At 39.2% G+C, this 23,358-nt stretch overlaps 2 protein-coding genes across 2 annotated transcripts; one reads left to right on the top strand and one right to left on the bottom strand.

Moving 5' to 3' along the window:
* Positions 1-286: 286 nt before the first annotated feature.
* Positions 287-13,777, top strand: pstpip1b (proline-serine-threonine phosphatase interacting protein 1b). The gene is made up of 15 exons (XM_012868691.3): positions 287-487; positions 933-1,033; positions 1,866-1,940; positions 2,517-2,551; positions 2,668-2,774; positions 3,006-3,068; positions 3,312-3,401; positions 5,758-5,803; positions 7,369-7,448; positions 7,750-7,848; positions 10,519-10,615; positions 10,727-10,817; positions 10,976-11,064; positions 11,280-11,377; positions 11,473-13,777. The coding sequence occupies exons 1-15, from the start codon at positions 455-457 to the stop codon at positions 11,602-11,604; spliced, it is 1,236 nt and encodes a 411-aa protein (XP_012724145.2). The 5' UTR covers positions 287-454; the 3' UTR covers positions 11,605-13,777.
* A 1,841-nt stretch (positions 13,778-15,618) lies between these two features.
* Positions 15,619-22,569, bottom strand: tspan3b (tetraspanin 3b). The gene is made up of 7 exons (XM_036136498.1): positions 22,392-22,569; positions 21,656-21,847; positions 19,458-19,532; positions 18,886-18,987; positions 18,614-18,766; positions 18,383-18,466; positions 15,619-16,697 (listed from the first exon to the last, which is right to left on the bottom strand). Exons 1-7 carry the CDS (start codon positions 22,452-22,454, stop codon positions 16,605-16,607), a joined length of 762 nt encoding a protein of 253 aa, XP_035992391.1. The 5' UTR covers positions 22,455-22,569; the 3' UTR covers positions 15,619-16,604.
* Positions 22,570-23,358: the final 789 nt, after the last annotated feature.

The raw sequence follows: 23,358 nt of genomic DNA, 5'->3' as shown, positions 1-23,358 counted from the left end.
GATAAATCTAAAAGTCAGTAAATGTTATTTGGCAGATAGATGGTGTTTTTTTTATTGAATTTTCCGCACAAGTGGAGTGAAATTTCACCTTTTTCACATACCATTTTTACAATTGATGGTGAGATTTCACCTAATAACTTTGTAATTGAACAAAGTAATGTCTTCTTTTTTGTTTGCCACCAAATGATAGTAAAAAAAAAAGGTGTGTTTCAGAGGGGGGGCTTAGCTGCCTGTGGTCAGTGACATCATGGGACACACGCTCTTCCTCATTCAGAACACCCAGAATGACTCACTGACATTCGGGCTACTGCAACTTTTAAACACAGATTATCTTTCTGAGAGCCTACACAGCATTATTCTGCTTGTTTTATCTTGCAGACACACACATCCTTTTTTAAAAAAAAAACAAGTAAGTTATACAAGCGAGGGGCAAACCGATACACCGGCTGCTGAGATGGCTCCTTTGATGTTTAAAGATGCCTTCTGGGTAAGTCGCTTTGTGTGGTTTTGTCATTGCTTAAGAGAGAGAAAGCTAATTCATATACTCTCATTTGTCTTAACTTTTTTTATGTTAAATTAACTACTTTGTACTTTTAAAGTGTACAAAATATCCTATCTAGTTCAACAAGAGAGGGGGGAGCGGGTCTGTTGCTGCATGACTGATATAAATCACATAGAATGCTCAACATTACAGCCCAAAGCAGCAAATAACTGGGTGGTTCGGACATTTACTGTTAAAATTCAAACACAACTCAGCAAAGGAACTTCTAGGGTGACAAGTTGCTTATTTCTATTTTTTGCCAAGAACATATGCAAGTTCTGCATTTCTACCTCACAGAGGCTCGTAAAGAGAGGACATTGTGCAACAGCAGTTGAGCTCTTCTTCTTGTTTTAGCATTCACGTTTAGTTTGTCCCTGTCCTCTGAACGCAGGGCTCGGACTTTACCTGTCACGCTGGGTACGATGCCGTGATCCAGAGGCTGCGTGACGGGAGGCAAATGTGCAAAGATATGGAGGAGCTTGTAAAGATGAGGTGAATGTTTTTTTTTTTTTTTGTTTTTTTCTTGTGACTGAAACTAAACTGCACCCACTAAGTCCACAGAGACTATAAAACACAATCAGTGCTGGTTATATGATTGAAAGAGATATGTGACTCATAATCACACTTGAGCCAAACTCACAACTCACATCCGCTTGACTGCAGCTTAAAAATGGCTGCCTGTGTTCTGCAAATTAATAAAACCCTGCTGACCTGTCCAAGATGTCCGCAGTTTACCTCGCCTCAATGACTGCTGGAGACAGGCACCACCCCCCTGGATGGATGGATAAAACAATGTATTAAACATGACATGAAATGTAAAGTCAGAGCTTACTATACATGTGAGATGCAAAACTCAACACGACAATCCTTTAAATCCAGTTTATTTCAGCTAATATAAATAGCAGCAATTCAGAAGAAACGACAAGAAGGTCCACATCAGGTCCAAAAGTATAGAAATATGATGCATTTATGCAAAACAATACAATCATAAAGACATATTGAAATACAGCTATGTACATTTAAGTTTAATCCTATGTCCAAGTTCAGTTCATAGGGCTGTTTGTAAAAAAAAGAATTCAAAGTAAGGAAGCCCAGCTGGTTGCACTGTGTCAGTGACTTTGCGACACTGGCAAATAATAGCGACAGCAACATCAAGCATCTAAATTCATCTTTGAAAATGAACAGAAAAGAACACCGGAGAGTATTGCATGTATGAAGGTCAAACAGGAGCATGCATCTGATTTATTTGTGCCATGTCATGCATCTTATATTAATACCAAATGCTCTGATTCATGCTGATGTTACTGCCTGGTTTACTGCACAGGGCACTTGCAGAGGAAAAGTATGGGAAGGAACTGGTGACGATTGCTCGCAAGGCTGGAGGACAATCTGAGATCAGGTAAAAGAAAAAAAAAAAAGTAAAAAAAGCATTCAGTGCTGCTGAAAGTGGCCGAGTAACGGCGAATACAAAACCGCAGCGAGCACCCCGGAGTTACATTCTTTTTTTTTTAGAACAACATGCGTCTGTGAGGCTCAAAGAAAGAGGGGGAAAAAATGTGACTGCGTTGTTTGTGCACAAGTGTGGGTCTTTATCACAGTTTGTCTCTCTGCATACTGTAAGGCAGTTTCCTGTTCACTGTGTGCAGCAGCAGTGGAACGAGCAACATGCCAACTGGATAAACCAATTCCAAAGCAACTTTTTTTTTTTCAAACAGAAAAATGTGCAGCATAAACATGACTGGGTTTTAAACTCCATGTGGGATTTTCGCACAAACTAAAGATTACTTGTTTGGGATGGTAGAACAGAATTTTACACCTTTGCATCTTTTCACACTTATGCAACTACATGTTCACCAGCAGAACTCTTTAAACATCTATAAATTTCAGCATTATAGAGGTGATATTCAGGTTAAGTTGATTAGTCCAGGTCCTTGAGAACAACATTTCCTAATCATGGCTGCCATTTTTTTTCCAGCACTTTGAGAGCATCCTTTGAACAGCTGAAAACACGTAAGTCTGCATTCCCTGCCGAACAGTCTCATCAGCTCATGCTGAGGCCGTATTATACAGACAGTAAAATGATTTGCTTTTCTCTTTGCGTTTTGTTTTTTCTTTTTCTTTTACAGAAATAGAGAACATTGGGAACTTTCACATCCAATTATCAGATATATTGAAAGAGGAGGTGAAAAAGATTGAGACTTTCCGAGAACGTCAAAAAGAGCAGAGGAAAAAGGTACTGGGAGATAGTTGTTGCTTAGCAATCAGCTAACTCAAACCTAACATGTGAGCGGTTAAAATGTCAGTTGCCTGATCAATGTTTTTTTTTGTTTTTTTTCATTCCTGGATTAAGTTTCTTTGTTGTAATTTCCAATGCCATTTAAATCCCATTGCACAAAATTAGCTGAGAGTGTTTCAATTCTGTGTACTAAAGACAAATTCTTTGTATTTTTCTTTTAATTTGTAGTTTGAAAGCATCATGGAGAAGGTCCAAAAGAAAAAGGTTACCCTGTTCAAGAAGACCATGGAGGTATGACTAAATTATCATGGCAGGGATCAGTCAACTTGGCAAGTTTATTCCCTGGGAAGTTACATTTCCATATACTTGCAAAACTCAGAGTAATGGATTTTAAATGCAAAAAAAAAAGGACATAAATAATTAATAAATAATAATTTTACATAAATAATAAAACATAACTGAATAGCAAGAGAAGCTTTCTGTCAGTTCTTGTGGTTAGCTGTTGCCTTTGCTTTCCGTTTCTGTTTCCCCCAGTCTAAAAAGACCTATGAGGTAAAGTGCAGAGAGGCTGACGAGGCAGAGTCAAGTGAGAGAACAAACGCCCAGGCCAAAAACGCTGAAAAGGTAAAGGAGATACATAAATCAGCTCATTAATACTGACATATATTGTCAAGGCTGCCACTACCTAAGACTCATAATAGCTCTTTAGCACACAAAGTAACGTTCAAACAAATGTTCTCCCTGGTTAGCTCGGTCTGTTTATATGCCCCATGCCTATTATAAAGGTGGGGACAATTTTGTTGTGTTTTTTTCAGCAGCTGTGCCATAACCGGTATTTTGTTGAAAGCGAGTAAAATGGACAGAATTAGGAATGAGTCACTGGGACAGCTCCGGCTGAGCCATTCGGAGACAAACATGAACAGGCTGAGGTGGTCTAGAGACAAAGTGTATAGGAAGAATGTTAGATCCATTGCCTTACAAAAGTGTAAACACTCCTTTTCACATTTTGTCTTATAACAACTTCACTCAACAATTCATTGGGATTGTTGTATGGTAGACCAATACAAAGTAGCAGTAGAAGTGAAGGAAAACGACTCAAGATAGCCATCTTACAGAGACACTGTTCAGAAGAGGCTCTACTTCCTGTGGAAAAGACAAGAAGTGCGACCTTCCACAGGAGCTGCTAGTCTTCATCTTCTGCAGAGAGAATCATCAGGGCTGGCTGTTCCTCCACCCAGGACTTATACAGGTCTGGGTTCAGGAAAAAGGGCGGCTAACGTCTCTGCAAACCCCTCATGTTCCTTGACGCAGGCTGCTGAGACTTTTACCTTCAGCTCACGCTACAGAGCGCTATTTACGATAAGAAGCCACCACAGAGACAGTTTCTTTGCCCAGGTAGCCACTCTGATGAACACTCGACCGTTTATTACAGGGTTCCAGAAGCATTAACCACGTAAGGTCTGTCTTCCTCTTTCGTAAAAATAGACTGTATTTACACGTATTGAAAAAAAAATATTTCTATTTCCCTTTTACATATTTTTACTGGAAATGTCTTCATTGAGAGCAAAGTGGAACAGGAGTCAAATTCTTCTTTTATTTTATTTAATTTCAAGCAGATTCTAATCCTATATTGATTTAAAAATTGTTTAGAATTAACAATCTGGGAATTATGCATCTGTTCTTAACACAACAGATTTAAAAAACGGTGAGTTCACAAAACTATATCATTTAAAATTCTATCCCGAGCTTTGAATCCATGATTTGAAAATCAAGAGCATTGCTCCATTGCAACCCCACTAAGACGCTAAGAGCTGTTGAACAAAAGCAGATAAGTCCCCTCTGCATTTCACCACAGCCTACTGAGGCGGAACTGCAACTATGAAAGAATGCGCTCTGGTCAGACGAGACCAAAATTAAACTTGCAGGCCGACATGAAAATACTAAACGTGCCGATAAATTAACTCCCTGAACACACCATACAATCCTTATCCTGTTACAAGGTTGTGGCAGCATCATGACATGGTTGTGCTTTTCTTCAGAAGAGGCAGGGAAGCTCACCAGAGTCAATGGAAAGATGCTGGGGGGTTACTGCAGGGCAATCCTTTAAGAAAACATGTGAGAGGCTGTAAAGGCTTGAGACTGGGTTTAAGGTTCACCTTCCAGCAGAACAACAACGCTAAAACTGTGGCTATACTTGAAAAGTGATGTTCACATCCTATCTGACTGAGAGAAGAATTCAAAAAGAAACTGTCTGTGGATGTGCAAAACTGGAAGAGACATACTCCAAAAGACTTAGAGCAGCTGTAATGTCAGCAAAATGTAATTCTATAAATTCCTGACTCAGAGAACTAAAAAATACAATCCAAGCCTTTCAAAAAAAGAGGTTTTAGTAAAAGTTGTTGCATTTTTTTCCATGTAGTATGTTAGTTCATGATGAAAAAACATGCAAAAAAAATGGTAAGATGTGCAGCAGTTATGTGACAAAATGTGAAAATTGCAAGACGCATTCCAACATTTACAAGACACATATATATATATATATATATATATATATATATATATATATATATATATATATATATATATACATATAATTAACAGACAGTTGGCAGGGAGGTGGAAAGGTTCGAGGCCACTGAGAGGTTTAAGGCCCCAGAGAGGGTTCATTGAGATAGTGTAGGGCAGGGGTCACCAACATGGTGCACCAGTTAGCCCCCCAGGATCCATATGTGCTGCCCTCAAGCCTATTAAAAAAATAGCACGACCCTCCAGCGAGCTGCATTTAAAATGCTTTTTTATTCAGTTAATAATACTTGTTGCTTTAGCAAAAAACATTAAGGAAGCAACTGAAAGAAAACTGTTTGTTGTGTAAGCTCCTCGTTCATCTCCTTATAAGTGCATTTAGTCACAGGCAAGTGACTCTAGTAACAGTAATATGATACGAAAAAACTAATGTTCTTGTGTGGAATTTGGTTCGCAGGTGCGCCACAGAGTCAAACAGTGCAGACAAGCTGCCAATGAAGCAGGTATGGCTCACATTTCATAACTTGCTCTTTCTATTTTTCTCTGGCAACCACTGTACAGTAGAGCAAAAATGTGTTGCCTTCAAGGAACCAGACTTTCTTTCTCCTCAAGATATCTATCCAAGTTTCTCTTTGTACATGATTTGCTTCATTAGCAAGTTGCAAGCCAGTTGGTTGAAAAACTGGCTCAAACCACCACATGCTGTGCAGTGCTTACTTCATAAATTAAGGAAACTGAAAACGCAGATGAGAAAAGAAGAAGCGGCAGCCTTGACTAACTACCTAAAGCAACTCATCTGTATCTGACTTGGGTGTCCTTAAGAAACAGGAAGAGAGCAGCAACCTGACACATAACCCGAGAAAAGCAAGCGTGCTTCGGCTGACCCATCAGCTCCATGTCAAGTTTCAGTTAATGGCTCTTTTCAAATCCCCTTTTTGGTACATAACGTACCATTGTATATGTGCCAGACTGTTGGGGCATTGTTTTTTTTTGTAAACTATGTCAAATAACATATTAAAGTAGTCTGTCTGTAGGTAGCTTAAAAGATGCTTTACATCCTGCCATATTTATGTATACTTTAATTACTTATTTTTTTAACTCTGATGATTATAGCTTGCATGTAATGAAATCTCAAAATGCAGTTTCTCAGAAAATAAGAATATTATATTGTATTCGTAATATATCACAAAACAAATGTTATGGCAGAAATGTCAGCCTGTCGCACAGTATGCCACTGTAATGTGTAGCATATCTACTCAATACTGGGACTCCTTTCATTTGAATACATGGATCAATGCGGTGTGGCGAGGAGATGATCAGCCTGCGGCTCTGCTGAGGTGTTAAAGCAGCTCAGTTAGCTTAAACAGCAGCGTTAGGCTCATTTGCATGGTTTTACTTAGGTTTGTTAGTGCCAACTTGCCTGTTCTTACTTGTGCACCTTTTGCGACTGAACTTTTTCCACTTCCCTAACACTTCTATTTCACTTTCCGTTGGTATTATTGGAAACATCACTCTGCAAACCGTCAGCTTCTTTAGCCGTGATCTTTTCTGGCTTACATCTTGTGGAAGGTGTCAGTGACTGCTTGTTGGACAACTGTGATGTTAGTTTTTCTCCTGTGTAGGCCATAGGATGCTCATAATATTCCGTTATTGGTATATTGACTGGCCACTCAGTGTAAGTCTGGTATTCTTGTTAAGATATGACACACTGTGTGTGATATATTTATACAAAACGTGAGTTTTCCTTCTTGAAGTAAATTTGCCTTTCGATGATTATATAATTCATTGAGATGCAGCTGGACTCAAGAACCTCTCAAATGGTGACTTGCAATGACAGCACTGAAAACGAGCGAACAATCAGCGAATATCTTTAGGAGGACCTTGTGTTTTGGATATATTTTGTTAATTCACAAGAAAGTCTCCAATAAATGTATATATGTTTTTTAAAGCAGTGGGTTTAGTACTTAAACACAGTAATCCTCTTTATGGAGACTCTAGATATCAGATGATTCATATCATAGTTTTGCTTTTAACCGCCATCCACCATAATATTCCAATTTCCATGCAGAGAGGGTGTACATGACCAACATTGATCAGCTCGAAACCGTTCGGCGAGACTGGGAAGAGACCCACAGAAGCACGTGTGAGGTACTGCTTTCTGCACACTCCTGTTAGCAGCTCTTTAACCTTGTCATAATCCAAAATAAGAGCTTAACTCTAAGACCAAACCTCAAACCACATCCGCCTGCAGCAATAAAACCCTCCAGTGAGGAAATTGACTTCATGTTACACAGGACGAAGGATTTAAAAATATACATTGTTATTTATGAAGTACTTTCATGTTCTGGCATGTGTGTTTCATAAAAATGTCCTTGAAGCTAAATCATTAAGGTTCTTGTTCCTTATTTCTTGTTCCTCATTTTACGAAACATTGTCGGATACGTTTCAGGTCTTCCAGCAGCTTGAAGGAGACCGGATCAACATGCTCAGGTGTGCCCTCTGGGACCACTGCAACCATTTCTCCTTGCGGTGTGTTAAGGATGACGAGGTAATTTGTTCTGTTTTAATTTAGAAATAACATGCCAAAAAGTACCCAACCTGGGTTCTTTGAAACAGACGATTAAAGCTGACGGCAAATGTGACCATGGCGAGATTTTGCCCTTATCTTCCAAAACTGTAGGATTATGTTACGTTATTAGAAAACGATTAGGGGTTCCCTTCTTAAATGTTTCTGAAGGATTAGTGCAAGGAAATTATGTCCTATAAATGTACACAGTCTTAGATGAACAAGAACATATGCTGTTTTGCTTACTTTATTACCTTTTTAAGAAAGAAGAAGAAGCCGCCGCTGACAAATAAAGCTTACGCTACGATTCTTCAGCTTGTAGCTCCTCCTTCCGTGGCAGCAACTGAAAGTAACCTTATCTGTCTCTGATCATTGTAGAGGACTTTTGAAGTACACAACAATGCATCAGTTTATTTGGGTTTTGACCTTTTGTTCATAGCTCTTTCAACACATGGCTACATTATCTCTTCTAATTCCCTTTCTATTACAGGCACTTTGTGGTAGGGAGGTGGCTGAGCTAGTTATCCTGTGTGACCTATTTGGACAAATCAACTCTTTCTGTGGTTAAGTCAGTGATAGTATGAGTCCCAGCTCCTTTTGGCTGCAAGACAAGCCAAAATCACCAGTTCTCTACCACTCTTGGCACCAAGAGTTTTGCAAATTTGATATATGTGTATATGCATCCACTTATCCCCTGCACATAGCTGTTCCTTTTCCCACTATTTCTTGAGTGAGAACAGGAGTACACCACAGACAGGTCAAGAGTCCATTACAGCGTTAGCAATTACGCACACGGTATCTCCAATTAACCTACTGAGCGCATTTTTCGACTGAGGGAGTACCCAGAGAGAACCCACACAAGGAAAGGAAGAATATGCACACTGCATGCAGAAAGACTCAAGGCTGGGGTTTGAATCCGTGACCTGCATTCTGCAAGGCAACTGTGCTAACCACTACAGTCCTGTACTGTATGTGTTTAGATAAGTGTAAAGTTTCCAACAGTTGTGGCGATGTACATTTCAGCCAAACAGGATGCCTCTTGTCACATTTTTCACAACATAACCTCAAGCTTTATTGTGATTTATTGGGATGTTATGTGAAAGACCAACATGGTTTTCAACATTTTCCACAAGTAAAAATCTGTTAGAAGTGCTAAAAAGTATGCTTCCTCTGCTTACACAGCTAGAGAGAGATCTGAGGCTAAATGTTGCCCATTTTTTTTTTGCAGCAAAACAGGCTCAAGCTCATTCAGATTAGACGGAGAACATCTGTCAACAGCAATTTTCAAGTCTAACCACAAATTCTAATTTGGATGTAGGTGTCGACTTTAACTGGGCCATTCAAACACATGACCATGCTGTAATCGAAGGCATTCCTGTGTAGCTCTGGTAGTACACTTAGGGTCACTGTCCTGTTAGCAGGTAAACCTACACTACAGTCTAGTCTTTTTTCCCAGATGACTTTGTATTTAGCTCCAAACATTTTCTTATCATGTTTGATCAACTTCCCTGGCCCCGCTGAAGAAAAGCATGGTTCTGTCATTGCTATGTTTCTCTTTGGGCATTCAGGCTGATGTGCAGAGTTAGCTTTCTGCCACACAGCATACAAGTTGGCCAAAGCGTGAAATTCTTTTGTCATCAGACCAGGGCAGCTTTTTTTTATTTTCTCTTTATATTTTTATTTATTCTTTTACGTTTGCTGTATTCCCCAAAATGCTCGAGGCAAACATTAAACACGGATTCCTTTGACTTTCTATAACCAATGGCTTAGTAAGGTTTATAGGATGCACAAGTAATAATATCTAGACAAGAGATTCTCCCACATGAGTGGTGGATCTTTGCAGCTCCTCCAAATTGGCCATTAGTCTTCTTGCGATGTTTTTGCTAAACATCGCAAGGTCTGACCTCTCAGTTGTGTTTCTATCATACACACGAATGGGAAGATTGAAAGAAAAACATATTTTTAAGTTTTATCAATCTCAAATGACGGGACTAAAAATTGTTTGGCCTGGAAGCTCCTCTTAAACTCATGAAGATTGACAACTGCTCTCCTGTAAGGCTTTGGGTTGAGACACAGCTTATAAATCACTAAAAAGCACCTTAAAATGTGTGCTTTTGTAGTAAGCAAGTAAGATTTGGTGATCAGCAGTGGATGAAAGCAGATTTAATTTAACACCTAGATGCTTTTCACTGTCTCACTTTTCAGTGGAGGTTGGAACATTGATCTTATTTATAATGTTTTTTGGTTTTTTTTACAGTAGCTTGGCCTAGATTTGGGTAAATTAATGGTTGTTTGATTGTTACTCTGAATTTACCTCATTGTAAAATTTAATTTAGTAAAAGCCAGCTAAACCTGCAGTGTTGTTCCACCAGATGTTCCTGTTAGAGGAACAAACATATTACTAATAACCAAATACAAATGAAACTAAACTTTTTTTTTCTTAATTGCCAAGCACATAACTCTGTTACTGTGTACATGGCGTGACAATGCACTGAGGTAACTCTGTGTTTTGTCTCGTCACACTCGTAACTTCACAGTTTCTGACCATTTCCCTCCTACTTGAAAGAAAGACTGCAAACAAAAACCCAGCAGAGCATGCTGATTCATACATAAACTGGGCTCAGTTCTGAAATCCTGCTTGTTCTGACTCAGCTTTACGAGGAGGTGAGGAAGCTTCTGGAGCAGTGTGACATCACCACGGACAACAATTGTTTTGTAGAGATGAAAAAGACGGGATCGAAGCCACCAGGTGAGCTGAAGAGAAGTGGCGGAAAAAAACTGGATTTACGGCACTGATCCACTTCTGACCTTTCATTTTGTCACTTTACTCTGACACAACACTTCTCTGTTCTTCTTACAGATCCCATAGTGTTTGAAAGCTGCTACCCAGCTGGGACGGAGAGGAACAGCAACGGCCGTGCGTTTTTTTCCCAAGAAAACATTACAAGAAGGTGGGACACTAAAGAGCATTGGGAGGACTAGAGTGTGCAAAGCCAAGCAGCTTTTAAACAACTTTAATCCAGTATCAAGTTTTAAGCAGCAGTTTTGTGAATCTGAGGAATCCACTGTGGGTATCCCAAATGTCTTTGTGTTTATCTGACTCACCCAGGAGCTCAGATCCTCTGCTCAGAAGATCTGTGAGCATCAGTACTGAAAGTCCCACAATTTCACGACCAATCTCAGCCTCTGTTGCACAAGGTAAGCGCAGCTCTGTTCTTTTTATATTAAAATCTCAAAACAGATGCCTACTTCAATCAGTTTACGGTTTACTGATGCATTAATATAAGAAAAAATAATAGAGCAGTTATGTTTTCACTTTCACAAATTGTTTAGGAAATCTAAATGAAATCTTATAGTTACAACAAAAGGTGGATTTGTTTTGTTAAGTCTTCTGTTTTTTTCTTCTTCTCAAGGTGAAATGTCTGATAATGGATATGCACCACTTCCATTATTACACACAACCCCCGCAGAAGTACAGTTCTATGTTGTGCTTTACAACTACACCGCACAGGTAATCCCCACTTAACAAAACCGAACTGAACAATAACCAGTTTTGTATAAGACAGATACTCTATTTCCTTGTATTGTATTCTATTTGCTATGCAGGAGCAAGATGAACTATCTGTGAACAGAGGGGACATAGTTCAGGTCCTGGTGAAAGGAGAAGATGGCTGGTGGACGGTGGAGAGGAACGGGTACAGCGGGCTGGTGCCGGGAAACTATCTGGACAAAATCTGAATCTTGCATATCAACTCCAAGCTAAACTATGCAGACATTTTTTCCATCAATGAACACTTCTAGATAGATTTTCAGCCCTAACGTAAGTCTAAAATATGGCTAGTTATGTTCCTAAAACTTGTTTCCTGGATCAAAAAAGGAGGAATGTCCCAGGCACCATGTGCCTATGGGAACAATCTCTAAACACAAAGAACTGCACGCACAAAAACTTATTTCTGTGACTAATTTTGTTTTGCAGTCAAATACAGTGAACAGTGCTCTTGGGGCCCTCAGGTCAGGACAGAACCTTAAAGAGCTGCATATTTCACACATGCCTCTGGCCGGCTCTGTTCTTAAGTTTAGATCTTTAGCCACATCTTTAGGTTTCAATGGTTAGAAGCCCTACAACTGTAATCAATCATTCTAGGACTGTGTTACTCGAGGTGGCAGCATGTCTGAGTAGCTCTGTTACTTTCATTGTGATATATTGTTTTAAACACATTTAATGTCTCCTTTTATGGGTAAAAATGGCTTTTTTTTTATTATTTCATCTGTTACTGGATTCTGTGCAATATCTTTTTTGCTGATACCTTTTTACTTGTAATTGGTTAGGATGCATTACCTGAGCATCAAAGATTTTTTTTTGTTTTGTTTTTACAACCGAGAGGAGCTGATTAACATCTCAAAAGCTCAAACAATACTTCAACTACAGACCCAAATCTCGGCTGATTTAAAAAGAACGTGCTGTGGGTGCAAACCAGGAGCAAAGAGTAAAGAGAGAAGAAGAAAAGTTTCAAATAGCTCTACCATCCATTATGATGGGTAATGTGAGATTGTTGGGAAAGAAATAAGATGAACTTGGAAATCAGATGAAGCCCTCACAAGGACTCGGCCATGCAGTATTGGTAATGCAGTATTATGCATGGCATATGCTGTGTAATAATATCCCCAACTCCAACGTCTCTGTGCTGGGCTTTATGAGCAATCAAGCAGAAAGAGATTTAAAGAGGAGCAGCAGAGGAGGTTGATTAGCCGTGCATGTGATCAACATGCACGGCTCATCCAAGAGATGTTACCATAATATTTCATCTGTGCGGCCTTGATATTGAACTGTTAGTGTTACATTTCTGTCCACATTATCTACTCATAGAGTTCACCAGTGTTGTTTTACATTCCACCATCTGCTGTTGCTGACACTGCATATGATGTCATCAGATCAGTGGTTGCTAAGGTACAGACGCAACATCCCAATGTGTTTTAGGCAATATCCTGTGATTTCAATCCCACCTCACTCTCTGCTACACCAACTTTTCACGGTTTGTCAGCTGTTCTACAAGAAAAACTAAAACCTTGAATTGGTTTTATGCAGATGTCAAGGAATCATATATTTCTAAAGAGAGACCTCTTCTAGGCAAATCAGATCAATCAGAGTATAAACCCCTTCTTCAAAAGCAACCTGTAATGAAGAGAATTGTGAGGAAATGGAAGATGAAGAAGCCCTGCATGATTGTTTTGAGTTTACAGACTGGGTTGCACTGCGCCAGCCACACAAAGAGGGTATCAATGGCATAATGGAGACTGTGACTCACTATATGAACTTCTGTGTGGATAACACCATCCCCCCAAACCAAAACAGGGAGATGTTTCCCCAATAAGAAACCCCGTATCACCAGTGACCTGAAGGAACTGCTAAACAAGGAATAAACAGCCTTCAGGTAGGGAGACAAGTAAGGTGTACAGGAAATAAGATGGAGACCAAATTCTAGCAGAACAATATAAGAGATGTGTGGTCAGGGATGAAGAAGATCACAGGCTTCAAGCAGAAGGAGGATCGGAGGTCAGATGGAAATCTGGACAGAGCCAATAAGCTTAACACATTCTTCAATAGGTTCAGTTCAGGAGCAAGCTTAGCACCATCTTCTCATGCCCACAACCAAACAGACATCGCACCCTCCTTTGACCCAAAGCTTTCCTGTCACTGCTTACATATCGTACCGTCTACCTTGGCCATGCACATTTCTACTTTTACACGTTTGTCTTGAACCAAATCCAAAAATGCTGATGCTCCCTTTGCCTCCCCCTTCCACCTGTATGTCTCTAGAAGTCATGTGAAGAGGCAGCTGAAGAGCCTGAATCAGAATAAGAATGCTGATGCAGATGATACCATCATACACCTGCTTCAACCACCCCATCATCTGGACAAAGCAGGCAGCACTGAAGATCATGTTCTTTTATTGCTAGTACATTTATCACTAGATTCCTTTTCACTCTTTACACCTCAGACTTCCAGTACAAGACAACCTCCTTTCTTCTGCAGAAATACTCAGATGACGCTGCAGTTGTTGGGTGCATCAGAGTTGCACTTGGAGCTCAGTACAGGGAGCTGGTGGACCACTTTGTAGCATTTTGTAGAAACAGTCATCTCATCTTGAATAGGGATAAATCAAAGGAAATTATTGTGGATTTTGGAGAAACAGGAATAGGTCCAATACTATTTCCATCATGGCAGATCAAATATCTTGGTGGCTGTTCAAATTCTCAGTTAACTGGGTCATGGCAACAGCAAACAGGCTTAGATGGGATGGGAGGCAACCAGACATTCACTCAGTTTTTTCTGAAATTGTTTCAATATCTATCCAAGAATCTTTGTCAATTCAAAATACATTGGTGTTTACCTGAACAGACTGGACTGGAGGTGCAACTGTGAAGCCGTCTACAGGGGTGGAGCAGACTGTAGGTCTGAGGTAGCTCAGGTCCTTTAGGGTTTTTAGCAAGATACTGCAGATCTTCTATCAGTCTGCTGTGGAGAGTGTGATCTCCTCTGAAACCATTTCTTAGGGAAGCAGCAACAGAGCCAGTGACTTCAAAAAGCTCAAGGAGCTGATAAAGAAGGCCAGCTCTGTTCCGGGTAGCCCTCTAGAGAAAATTGTGCAAGGATTGTCTATAAAATGAAGAACATTACAAACAACCCTGAGAATCTTCTTCAACCCTGCTCACAGCATCTATCAAGTATTTGAAGAAACCAGCATAATATTAGTTATAGCATTTAATTTACTTTTGGGATCAACAAAGTGTGAGCAACCAGAATTGACAAAGACTCCTGGATAGGTGTTGAAACATTTTCGTAAAAACACTGAGCGAAAGTCCAGTTGCCTCTGTCCTAAAATGTGCTATACAAATACATTTGCCTTGCCTCTGTTTAAGCCTGTTTGCTGTTGCCATGAACCGACCAACTGAGAATTTACACAGGCAGATTAATAAAGTATTGTTTTTATTAAGCTGCATCAGTTTCAGATGCAGATTTAATGAAAGTGTTAGCAAAAATGTACACAGAGTCAAATTCCTTTTTATGTGTACACATGCCTCGCAAGTAAAGCTGATTCTGACATAAATGTATTTTCCTAAACAATTTAGATCTGCTTTAATATCCTTCTTGGCCACACAGCTTTTGAGGAGCAATGTATTTCTTAACTGAGTGGGGTATTCTGTGTTAGTCACAATATTGTCACCATGTAACCTTACAGGTTGAGTTAATTCTAAACGTTTTATTCTATTTCCCAACAACACTGTGCTTGGACTAGCACTGGGAATAAAGCTAACAAAACTACTTCCTTTTATTAGTTGGAAAATGTCAATAGCTCATGAAGACATATCAGAATTGTCTGCACAAGATAAGAAACTGTAGTCTTGAATTAACTTAAGTACTGAGGGGATTTATCTGTCTGCATTTTCAATTAATGTATTATTTTATTTTATTCCTAGATATAATGCAAATCAGTTATTAGCACAATTGCTAACAATTGTACTTGTATTACCACTTGACTTTGTCAAGTTAGATAGTTTCATAGCTTCAAAGCCTTTGTGCGAACAGTAATAAGGACCCATAAAAACAGAAGTTGGACATTTAAACAATTCTATCTTTTAAAGCAATGCTTTTTTTTTTCAACCTTACTGCAAATACAATTTAATTCCCTTCAAATGTATGTTCTATGTATGCAGTACTGTGGATGAGATGGCAAATAAAAGCAGTCGAGATGAAATATTTCAGTTTATTTGTCTTCTGTGTGTTCTCGGGTCAAACACAATGTTTAAGTGCCTCGCATTTTTACTTGCAGCACTAGTCACATCTATGAGATCAACTTAGCAGCCCAAAAATAACAGTACACAACTTCACAAACATGGTATAAATAACATCTTGTTGTTCTTTGCATCAGGTTTCTAACTTGAAAGAAACAAACTGAAGTCATCCAGTAAAACTAACAAACTGAACGTACACTTAAGCATTCATGTAACACTGCTGATGAATCGTACAAATGGCACTGCAGTTTATACTGGTAATGGGTCACTAGTGAAGCCTGATTCAAAGAACATCTACACCAAAACAAAAGAAATACCATAATTACAACCTAAATATCTGAGAACAAATAAGAAAGAAAACATAGCTGCAACAAAACAGATAAAAACAAATAAAAGAAAAATCACTTTGATTTTGTCATTACTCAAAGTCAATGATTTTAAACACTTACTGTAGGGTTATAAAAGCCAAGAAATAGCTTATGTAACTAAATAACTAAATGTCTCAAGGGCTCCGGTCATTGTGCAAACATCCCTTACAAAACTCCCAGTCGCATCTTCACAGATGAGCTCCAAAAACTCTTCATCCTCCTCACAGGATAAACAGAAATTTCAACAAAAAGTAAAACATATGCAACAGTAATTTCAGTTATCAGCCAAGTACAGCTTTGGCTTTTTATACAGGGCAGGACTCAAGGGACTAAAACGAAACTGCAACTCATGGGGCGTGTTAATAAATAACCAGTTTTCCTTTTAGAGAACATCACCCCACTAAAACCCCATCGCTAGTGTTTGCTACTTTAACATGAGCTGTGCAAGGTGTGCTTGAGCTTGAGTAAGTACGGCTGAATCTAGTGTGAACATGTCTGGTGAAGCTCCCGGACGTATTTTTTCTTTCTTTTTTTATTTTTATTTTACTGAGAGCGGTGTCGGTTGGGCTGTGTCCTTCAAGCGTAGCTGTTAGTGGTGACCAGCAGCTCATAGGCTGGATCATGACTCCTCCTGCACAGTACCACACAGGCACAGAGCATGCCCAGCATCTGCAGTGAGAAAACACACAGGGTCAAACACATCTTAAGACCGCATTTAACTCAGAATACCTGAAAAGCAAAGAAAGGCAAAAATGATGTTGTTGGTGTTACTTCACAAAAAATGCTAGCAAAACCTACAAATAGCAAATGGTTCAGCACTGAAACTGTCTTTCATGTGGGGCTGGGCCTTTATCGTAACGTGTTATCATAAAGCATTTCTCATCATGACAAGAATTCGGGTTTATCTTCACAATGATAAATTCCAATCAGCAATGTCTGAAAACCCCAAAAAATGACACTATTGTCAGGATAATTTAAGCTATTTTCTCCGCTGGGTTTCTTTGGAGCATCAATAAATGTCAAAAAATTCAAAGATATAATTAAATGCCGTTACTGTGTGCAGTTTAGTGATAAAAATCAAATTGCTTTATGTAACTTGTGTACTGATGAAACATATTTTGAATGTTTGAATATATGTTGCATTATTAAATGTGTTTTTTTAAAGGACAGTATTTGTATCTATGGGGCTATAAATGATGTGAAGTCAGAGCCACAAAGTTACCTAAAAAGACTGCAAGAAGCCGGTAATAGTCTTTTAATATTACTTTTATCGTTATCACAATAGTACCACAACATATCACGAAAATATTTAAAATCAATATCGCCCACCCCTATTTTCATGGGATGTTTTTTTTTTTTTTTGTTTTTTTTTTAAAATGTTGCAAAAAAGTCTAGATCCTAAAAAAATTAAAGGAAATTAAAAAAACAACTTGAAAGTTCTGCATAAATACATTTTGTATAGTTAATATAGTCGCTCACCCCAGCTAAAAGCACCAGATTGTTGATGTGAAAACAGAAACCAAGACAAATCATTTGAAAGTTTCTTCCTCCACAAATAATGCAACATTTAACCAGTATACAGCTGAAAAATACACAAACCTGTTAAAAGCAATACAATTTCAAAAATTAGTCTAATACCAAAACTGTGTACACCCTTTCTTTGGTACTCAAGAGAATCAGATAAACCTGGGAAAGTTTTCACATTTCCCTGTCAGATTTTTCAGACTTCTGTTCATAGACATGTGACTAGAGAAATTATGACATTTTATGACAGCTTAATGTTTCTCCAAAACCAACAAAAAAAAAAGCAGACAAACTTTGAACGTGATAATCTGCTTCCTTCTACACATGTCTGGACTAAAGTTGCATAAAAGAAACATTTTCTTCCAAAGAAAAGCTGCAGTCCTGACTAATCTCGGCCAAAGTCTCGTGGGTGAAGGCATTTTAGTCTGATAAAACCAAACTGGATCTTTGGGCCACAATTCCAAAAGATAAGTTTGAAGAAAAAAAAAGAAAAAGAAAAAGATAAACAGCTGTGAAAGTGATCAAAAGAGCACTATACCCACAGCGGAACATGGTGCTTTGGGGTAACATTGGATGAACCTCGGGGTTTTGCCGATTATGGATGAGTAGAAATGATTGCAATGGTTGGTTAGCGTGAAATAAGGTGAAGCCAGAGTTTTTCAGCTAAACTGCACCAAAATAAGACACTGTACGTGAAGAAAGTTTTGAAATCAGCTATCATGGTCTGCGTTCTGTATGTCACAAAGGCTTAGCATTTAAACAGGGGTGCGCGCCCTTTTGAGAGCCATCGTTGCATTACATTTCTGCCTATTCAGCCATGTACTTCTCACCTGTATTGATGCAAAAGTTAACGCCGCCCATATGACGTACATCATGATCTCCTTCAGTTTCTTTACTACAAGTGCTTCACAGCCCTAGGGGAGAAAATGACATGGCACGGAGTTTTACATGGAGCAACACTTCCCTAACATAGCATGCTGGACAAGAAAATATGACAAATACAGCTGTAAATGATTTGATCAGAGAGAGAGAAAAATGGCCCTGGGTTTATGTGTGTGTACCTCTTGGTAGAGATCCGCTGGTCGGGTCAGGGTGCCAGTGCAGTTGCTGATTCTGGGCTGGCAACAGCTCAGTGGGACGCTGTTGTTCTTGGACTCTTTAAACCAGCGTGTGTTCCTCCAGTCAGAATAGTTGTGAATACCGCAGCAGTGAAGCTAGGGGCAGATAATCGAGACACAAATTATAATAGGTTTTGAGTTGTTTTTTTTCTTTACCGTCTATAAATAAGATGATAATCTAATGTAATGGTAGAAAAAGTCGGATATTTCCTCACCTGCCTCTGCACATAGTCAATAGCCCGACTGGGAGCATCCGTGTTGGGGCCGCTGTATTCATTGTAAACCTTCTGGATGGAGTGGTTCACCTGATCTTCTACCTGCAATAGTCAGGGAGCCCCCATCAGAGATAAACTACCGTATTTTTCAGACCATAAGGCGCATCGGATTATAAGGCGCACTAAATATTCTTCCAAAGTGTGTAATATCAGTAGACAGCTCAGGGGTCCGATCAGGTAGTGACACAGCGTACCGTAATGCTCCGAATATCCATTGAGCGGAGCGGCTTCATTGCTAACCAAAGTCGTGCTTACACATTTTAACAGATTTTTTAAACGCATTGTACCACATAAAATCGTCCAGTAAGCACAACGGTAATTATATTTAAGGCGAACCATCAATTTTTGGGAAGATTTAAGTATTTTAAGTGCGCTTTGTAGTCTGAAAAATACGGTATTAGCAGGATGTACAGAGTTGTTTACCTTTAACCACTCTATAAAAAAGGTAGGAAATGCAATCTTTAACCCACACAAAACGAAACCTTCTGCAGGAAAAAGGAGCCAGTGCTTACCTTCGCCCTGTAAATGTAGCCGAGCACAACCACCACACACTCCGTCACGAACACCAGCAGAAGGATCGCAGCAAACTGAAATGATGAGAACCAAGCAGTAGGATTAGTAGACTGAATCTGGATAAAAACGAGAAAGATCATTTCAAATTCTTTCATAAAACAAAAATAAATGGTGCGTTTAAGTACATCTGAAAGGGGTCTGTTTTGTCTTTTATAAGATGTACAGCAAGTACAAGTGATGGGCAGCAAAGTTCATGAGACTTCAACCTTGAACTTTTGCACAGGCTCTCGTTACAACCCCAAATTTTAATGGATTTACCAACAGATTTATCAAAATTAAGTGATAAACCAACAAGAGTAGCACATCATAGTAAAGTGGCAGGAAATTAATACATGTTATTCAAAAATCATTTTACAAATGCAGGAATATGACAGAGTCGGTCCCCTTTACTTTGATACCTCTAAGTAAAAATAATTGCATGCAAATGTCTTTAAGGTTCACTCAATCAGTGAAAAGAGTTCACCCGAGTCCAATTTAATCTCAGGATAAATTCAGTTGTCTGTGAGGGCCTTATAGGTTGTTTCCCATTTATGTTTTTGTATGTTTACCGTGCTTGGTTTTTAACTCTAGTGTTATAGATTTTTTTTTTTTTTTTTACTTTTCTCCTCACAAAACATATATGTATGTAGCATTTCCTTGCCAATCTCTAAGATTGCATATCCAGAATTCATCATCTTCTTTGAATTAATTGATTTTCTATCAACTGAACTAAGATCATTTACCCCTCCCACAAATAGTTTTTCAAATCATTACTCACTTGGCAGACTTAATTGTAGGTATTGGCCCATACTCACAGAATGGTAACCCCAAGAAAAAAATCATATGTCTGCAGTTTCCAAAAATAAAAAAAAATAAAACAATTCATAGAACAATGCCCACGTCTCTTGAAGAATAGATTTGAATCTCAATTAGGCATTTTTTTAATCTGGACAAATAAAAGACGAAATGATTTGTTCTAACTTAAAACAGAAAAGTAAGAAATGTTTTTACTTTTGATAACAAACAGAACATGCTAATTATAATGGCTGTAGCAATGTTAGCTCTAGCATTTATTTCTAGTCATTTTGACTTCTAGACAAAGCAAAGATTACACAACAACTAGATTTAGCTGAAGTTTAGTGGAGTATATTGGTGGGAATATTATACCACCGTGTTGTCCTTCATTTTATTCATCAACATAAACAACCAGCTGGCACTAGTCATTAGTAATGTTAGAGGAGAGCCTGCAGTCTTAATAATGGAATGAACTGTCCCTTATTGGTTTCTGAATCATGACTGTTGATGTTTTCTGCAACATCAAATATTTCCAAACAGTGGAATTGGTATTTCTTGTAAGCAAAGGAAAAATGCAGTATTACTTACTATAATATACTACAAAGAAAAAGGTGTGGGAAGGCCAGTGGTGGATTACCATTTGCTCCAACTTCTTCCCCTAGGACTTTCTTTGGCATCCCATTAAAAGTTCTTTAAACCTTAGGGAGGGTGTGACGGAACATTTGTCCAGATTTGCCTTTGTACTGGTATCTACCCGGTGCCTATTTAATAGTGTCAATAAAGAACGCTAATTTGGGAATTAGTCGGGGAAAAAAAGGCTAAAATTACCAAAAAAAAAAAAATGGTGGCCTAATCCCTATGTGCTGCCCTGGAATCAATTTTACCTAAATGTGCCTCTGGCCACAAGAGGGGGCAGCAGAAGAGTACAAATGGGTTGCAAACAGCAATTTCCCTCTGGGATTATTAAAGTATGTCTGATTCTGATTCTGAAAAATAAAAATGAAAATAAAAAATGTAAAAGATCCAATTGCTATGTTTTTTTTTTTGTTCTTTTTTTGAGGATATGTGAGAAAGCAGCGGCAGACTTGCAGAGGTAGAAATGATTGTGAGGAAGTGATCTGAGGATAAGGTATGGCATTCAGATTTTTTTTTGTTCTCCTAATGAGGAAGATAGTGTTTAAAAAGCTGTTGTTTTCAGGAATTTTATTCATTTATTTTGGTGAAGCTCTACAGGACATGCCTGCCAAACTAGCATTCCAGCGGATCAGCCTTGTCCTTCAGCATCCCTAAATACACACGAACCATTCACGTCGCACAGCATTTGCATCTGCTCTGCTTAAGTCAAAGCTGTGTGGAAACTCACTGTTGCCAGGCCACAGGAGCTCTCGCGTATTGTTGCACAGCAGCCAATCAGGCCGATGACGAACAGAAGAGTCCCTACAGCAATGATTACAATGGCTGGAATCAAAGTGTACACGTCCTCAAAGAAGTGGTCGTAGTCGTCATATGTGATGAACACATAGGCTCCAATGTAGCACAAAATTCCAGCAGCAGCCTGCAGACAGAGACAAAGGGACAAGGGTCAAAGACAGGCTAGAAACTAGGGCATCACAGGGATTTGCTATACAGGATGGAGGGGGTGGACAGATGTTAAGAGCAATAAAAACAGAGCAACTTTCCACATCAATCAGAAATCCAAATTATGTATCTATGTATTGTTTCCACTTGGATTATTTTCCTTTCTTTTTCTCCGGTTCCACGTTTTGGCTACTGATGATCAGATGAAGCTGGAGGTGAGGTCAGCTGTCGCTACCTGCCCCGGCGGCCGGCGACTGCTGCATTACATCACTGCTGCCATGACTAGAGAGCTACACCAACACAACGCGGCCATCAAACACCGGCCCTCCGAACAGTCCCGCGTGGACCCCGCCGCGAGGCTAAAACCCGGCAACGCGTTCACCGCGCCCCGCCTCACGGAGGAGCGCTTACGCAGGGCGCAGCGCATTTCTGGCGCAGTCTGCAGTGCTGCTCAGGCTCCCAGTCCCCGGCCTCATCCTCGGGATGCTGCACATTGTTCCCCCCGTCTGTCGTTTTCTTACCCAGAATATGAGATTGAGGAAAACCAGGACGGTTTTGGACGACGTAATCCCGCACTGCCCCATTGTACCGCGAGCACCTAAAACGTAACCTGTGTTAGAATTATTATTATTTTGGTAACAATTTTCGGTGCACCTGCACCTAGGCTGTTAAAATAATAAAATGGCTTCGGTCTGCCTCACCGTACAGATTCCTCCGGGCTCGACCAATGAAATCGTCGCAAACAGATGATGGAGGTCACGTGGTTATGTAAGACGTCACGATTCAAAACAAACAGCCGAGGGCTTCCTACACTGGTGGAGAAAGCCCTTAGAACATCTTTTTTTCACTCAAATTAAACGTTTATACTCAAATGGATCAAAAAATATTCGGCAGCACCAGAATCTTCACGGAATTTTATCCCACACAATATATTTAAAATAGCAAGGGGGTTAAAAGTATTGCTAAATTGTAATTCCATTGTCCCCAAGCTACCAACAAACCTCTATAAGTTTTATCAACAGGCTATGCTTGCATGGAAATTATGTTATTCACAATATTTTTCCCACATAAAGAAACATTATGGAACAATGGTAACAATACAATCAAAAGCTAAAGTTTACATAAAAAGAATTGGGTGGTTAGAGGTCTTTGTTGCATGGTGATGAAAATGGTAACCTCGATGCCTATAAGGGTTTTCTGATCTTTTCAGTCAAACATAAAGAGTATTGCTGATATTGTAAAACCCATTCCCCTAATTACAGTCGAACTAATGAAAGCACACCTTAAATATCAGAACTCTAGTTTGCAGAAACCTTCTGTAGAAACTGCCAGAATTAATATGATAGGCAATGAATGTACAAATTAGCACATAAGAAAAGTTCTACACGGTTCAAATATATATATAGTTTTGCCAAAAGAAAGTTTTTTCTGGAACTCACAGCTTATTAATATTAATTGGAAGAAGGCATGGATATTTCACTTTCAATA

The sequence above is a fragment of the Fundulus heteroclitus genome, chromosome 4 (genome assembly GCF_011125445.2).
Source record: "Fundulus heteroclitus isolate FHET01 chromosome 4, MU-UCD_Fhet_4.1, whole genome shotgun sequence".
NCBI lineage: Eukaryota > Metazoa > Chordata > Actinopteri > Cyprinodontiformes > Fundulidae > Fundulus > Fundulus heteroclitus.
The sequence above is the reverse complement of the archived record's forward strand: the minus strand, read 5'-3'. Positions and strand labels throughout refer to the sequence as shown.

Coding starts and splice junctions, on each gene's coding strand:
- pstpip1b (XM_012868691.3), top strand. CDS start 455: ATGGCTCCTTTGATGTTTAAAGATGCCTTCTGG. Junction 2,775..3,005: donor AAAAAGAGCAGAGGAAAAAG/GTACTGGGAGAT, acceptor TTTAATTTGTAG/TTTGAAAGCATCATGGAGAA. Junction 7,849..10,518: donor GGTGTGTTAAGGATGACGAG/GTAATTTGTTCT, acceptor GTTCTGACTCAG/CTTTACGAGGAGGTGAGGAA.
- tspan3b (XM_036136498.1), bottom strand. CDS start 22,454: ATGGGGCAGTGCGGGATTACGTCGTCCAAAACCGTCCTGGTTTTCCTC. Junction 18,988..19,457: donor GCTACATTTACAGGGCGAAG/GTAAGCACTGGC, acceptor TGACTATTGCAG/GTAGAAGATCAGGTGAACCA. Junction 18,467..18,613: donor CAGCGGATCTCTACCAAGAG/GTACACACACAT, acceptor TTTCTCCCCTAG/GGCTGTGAAGCACTTGTAGT.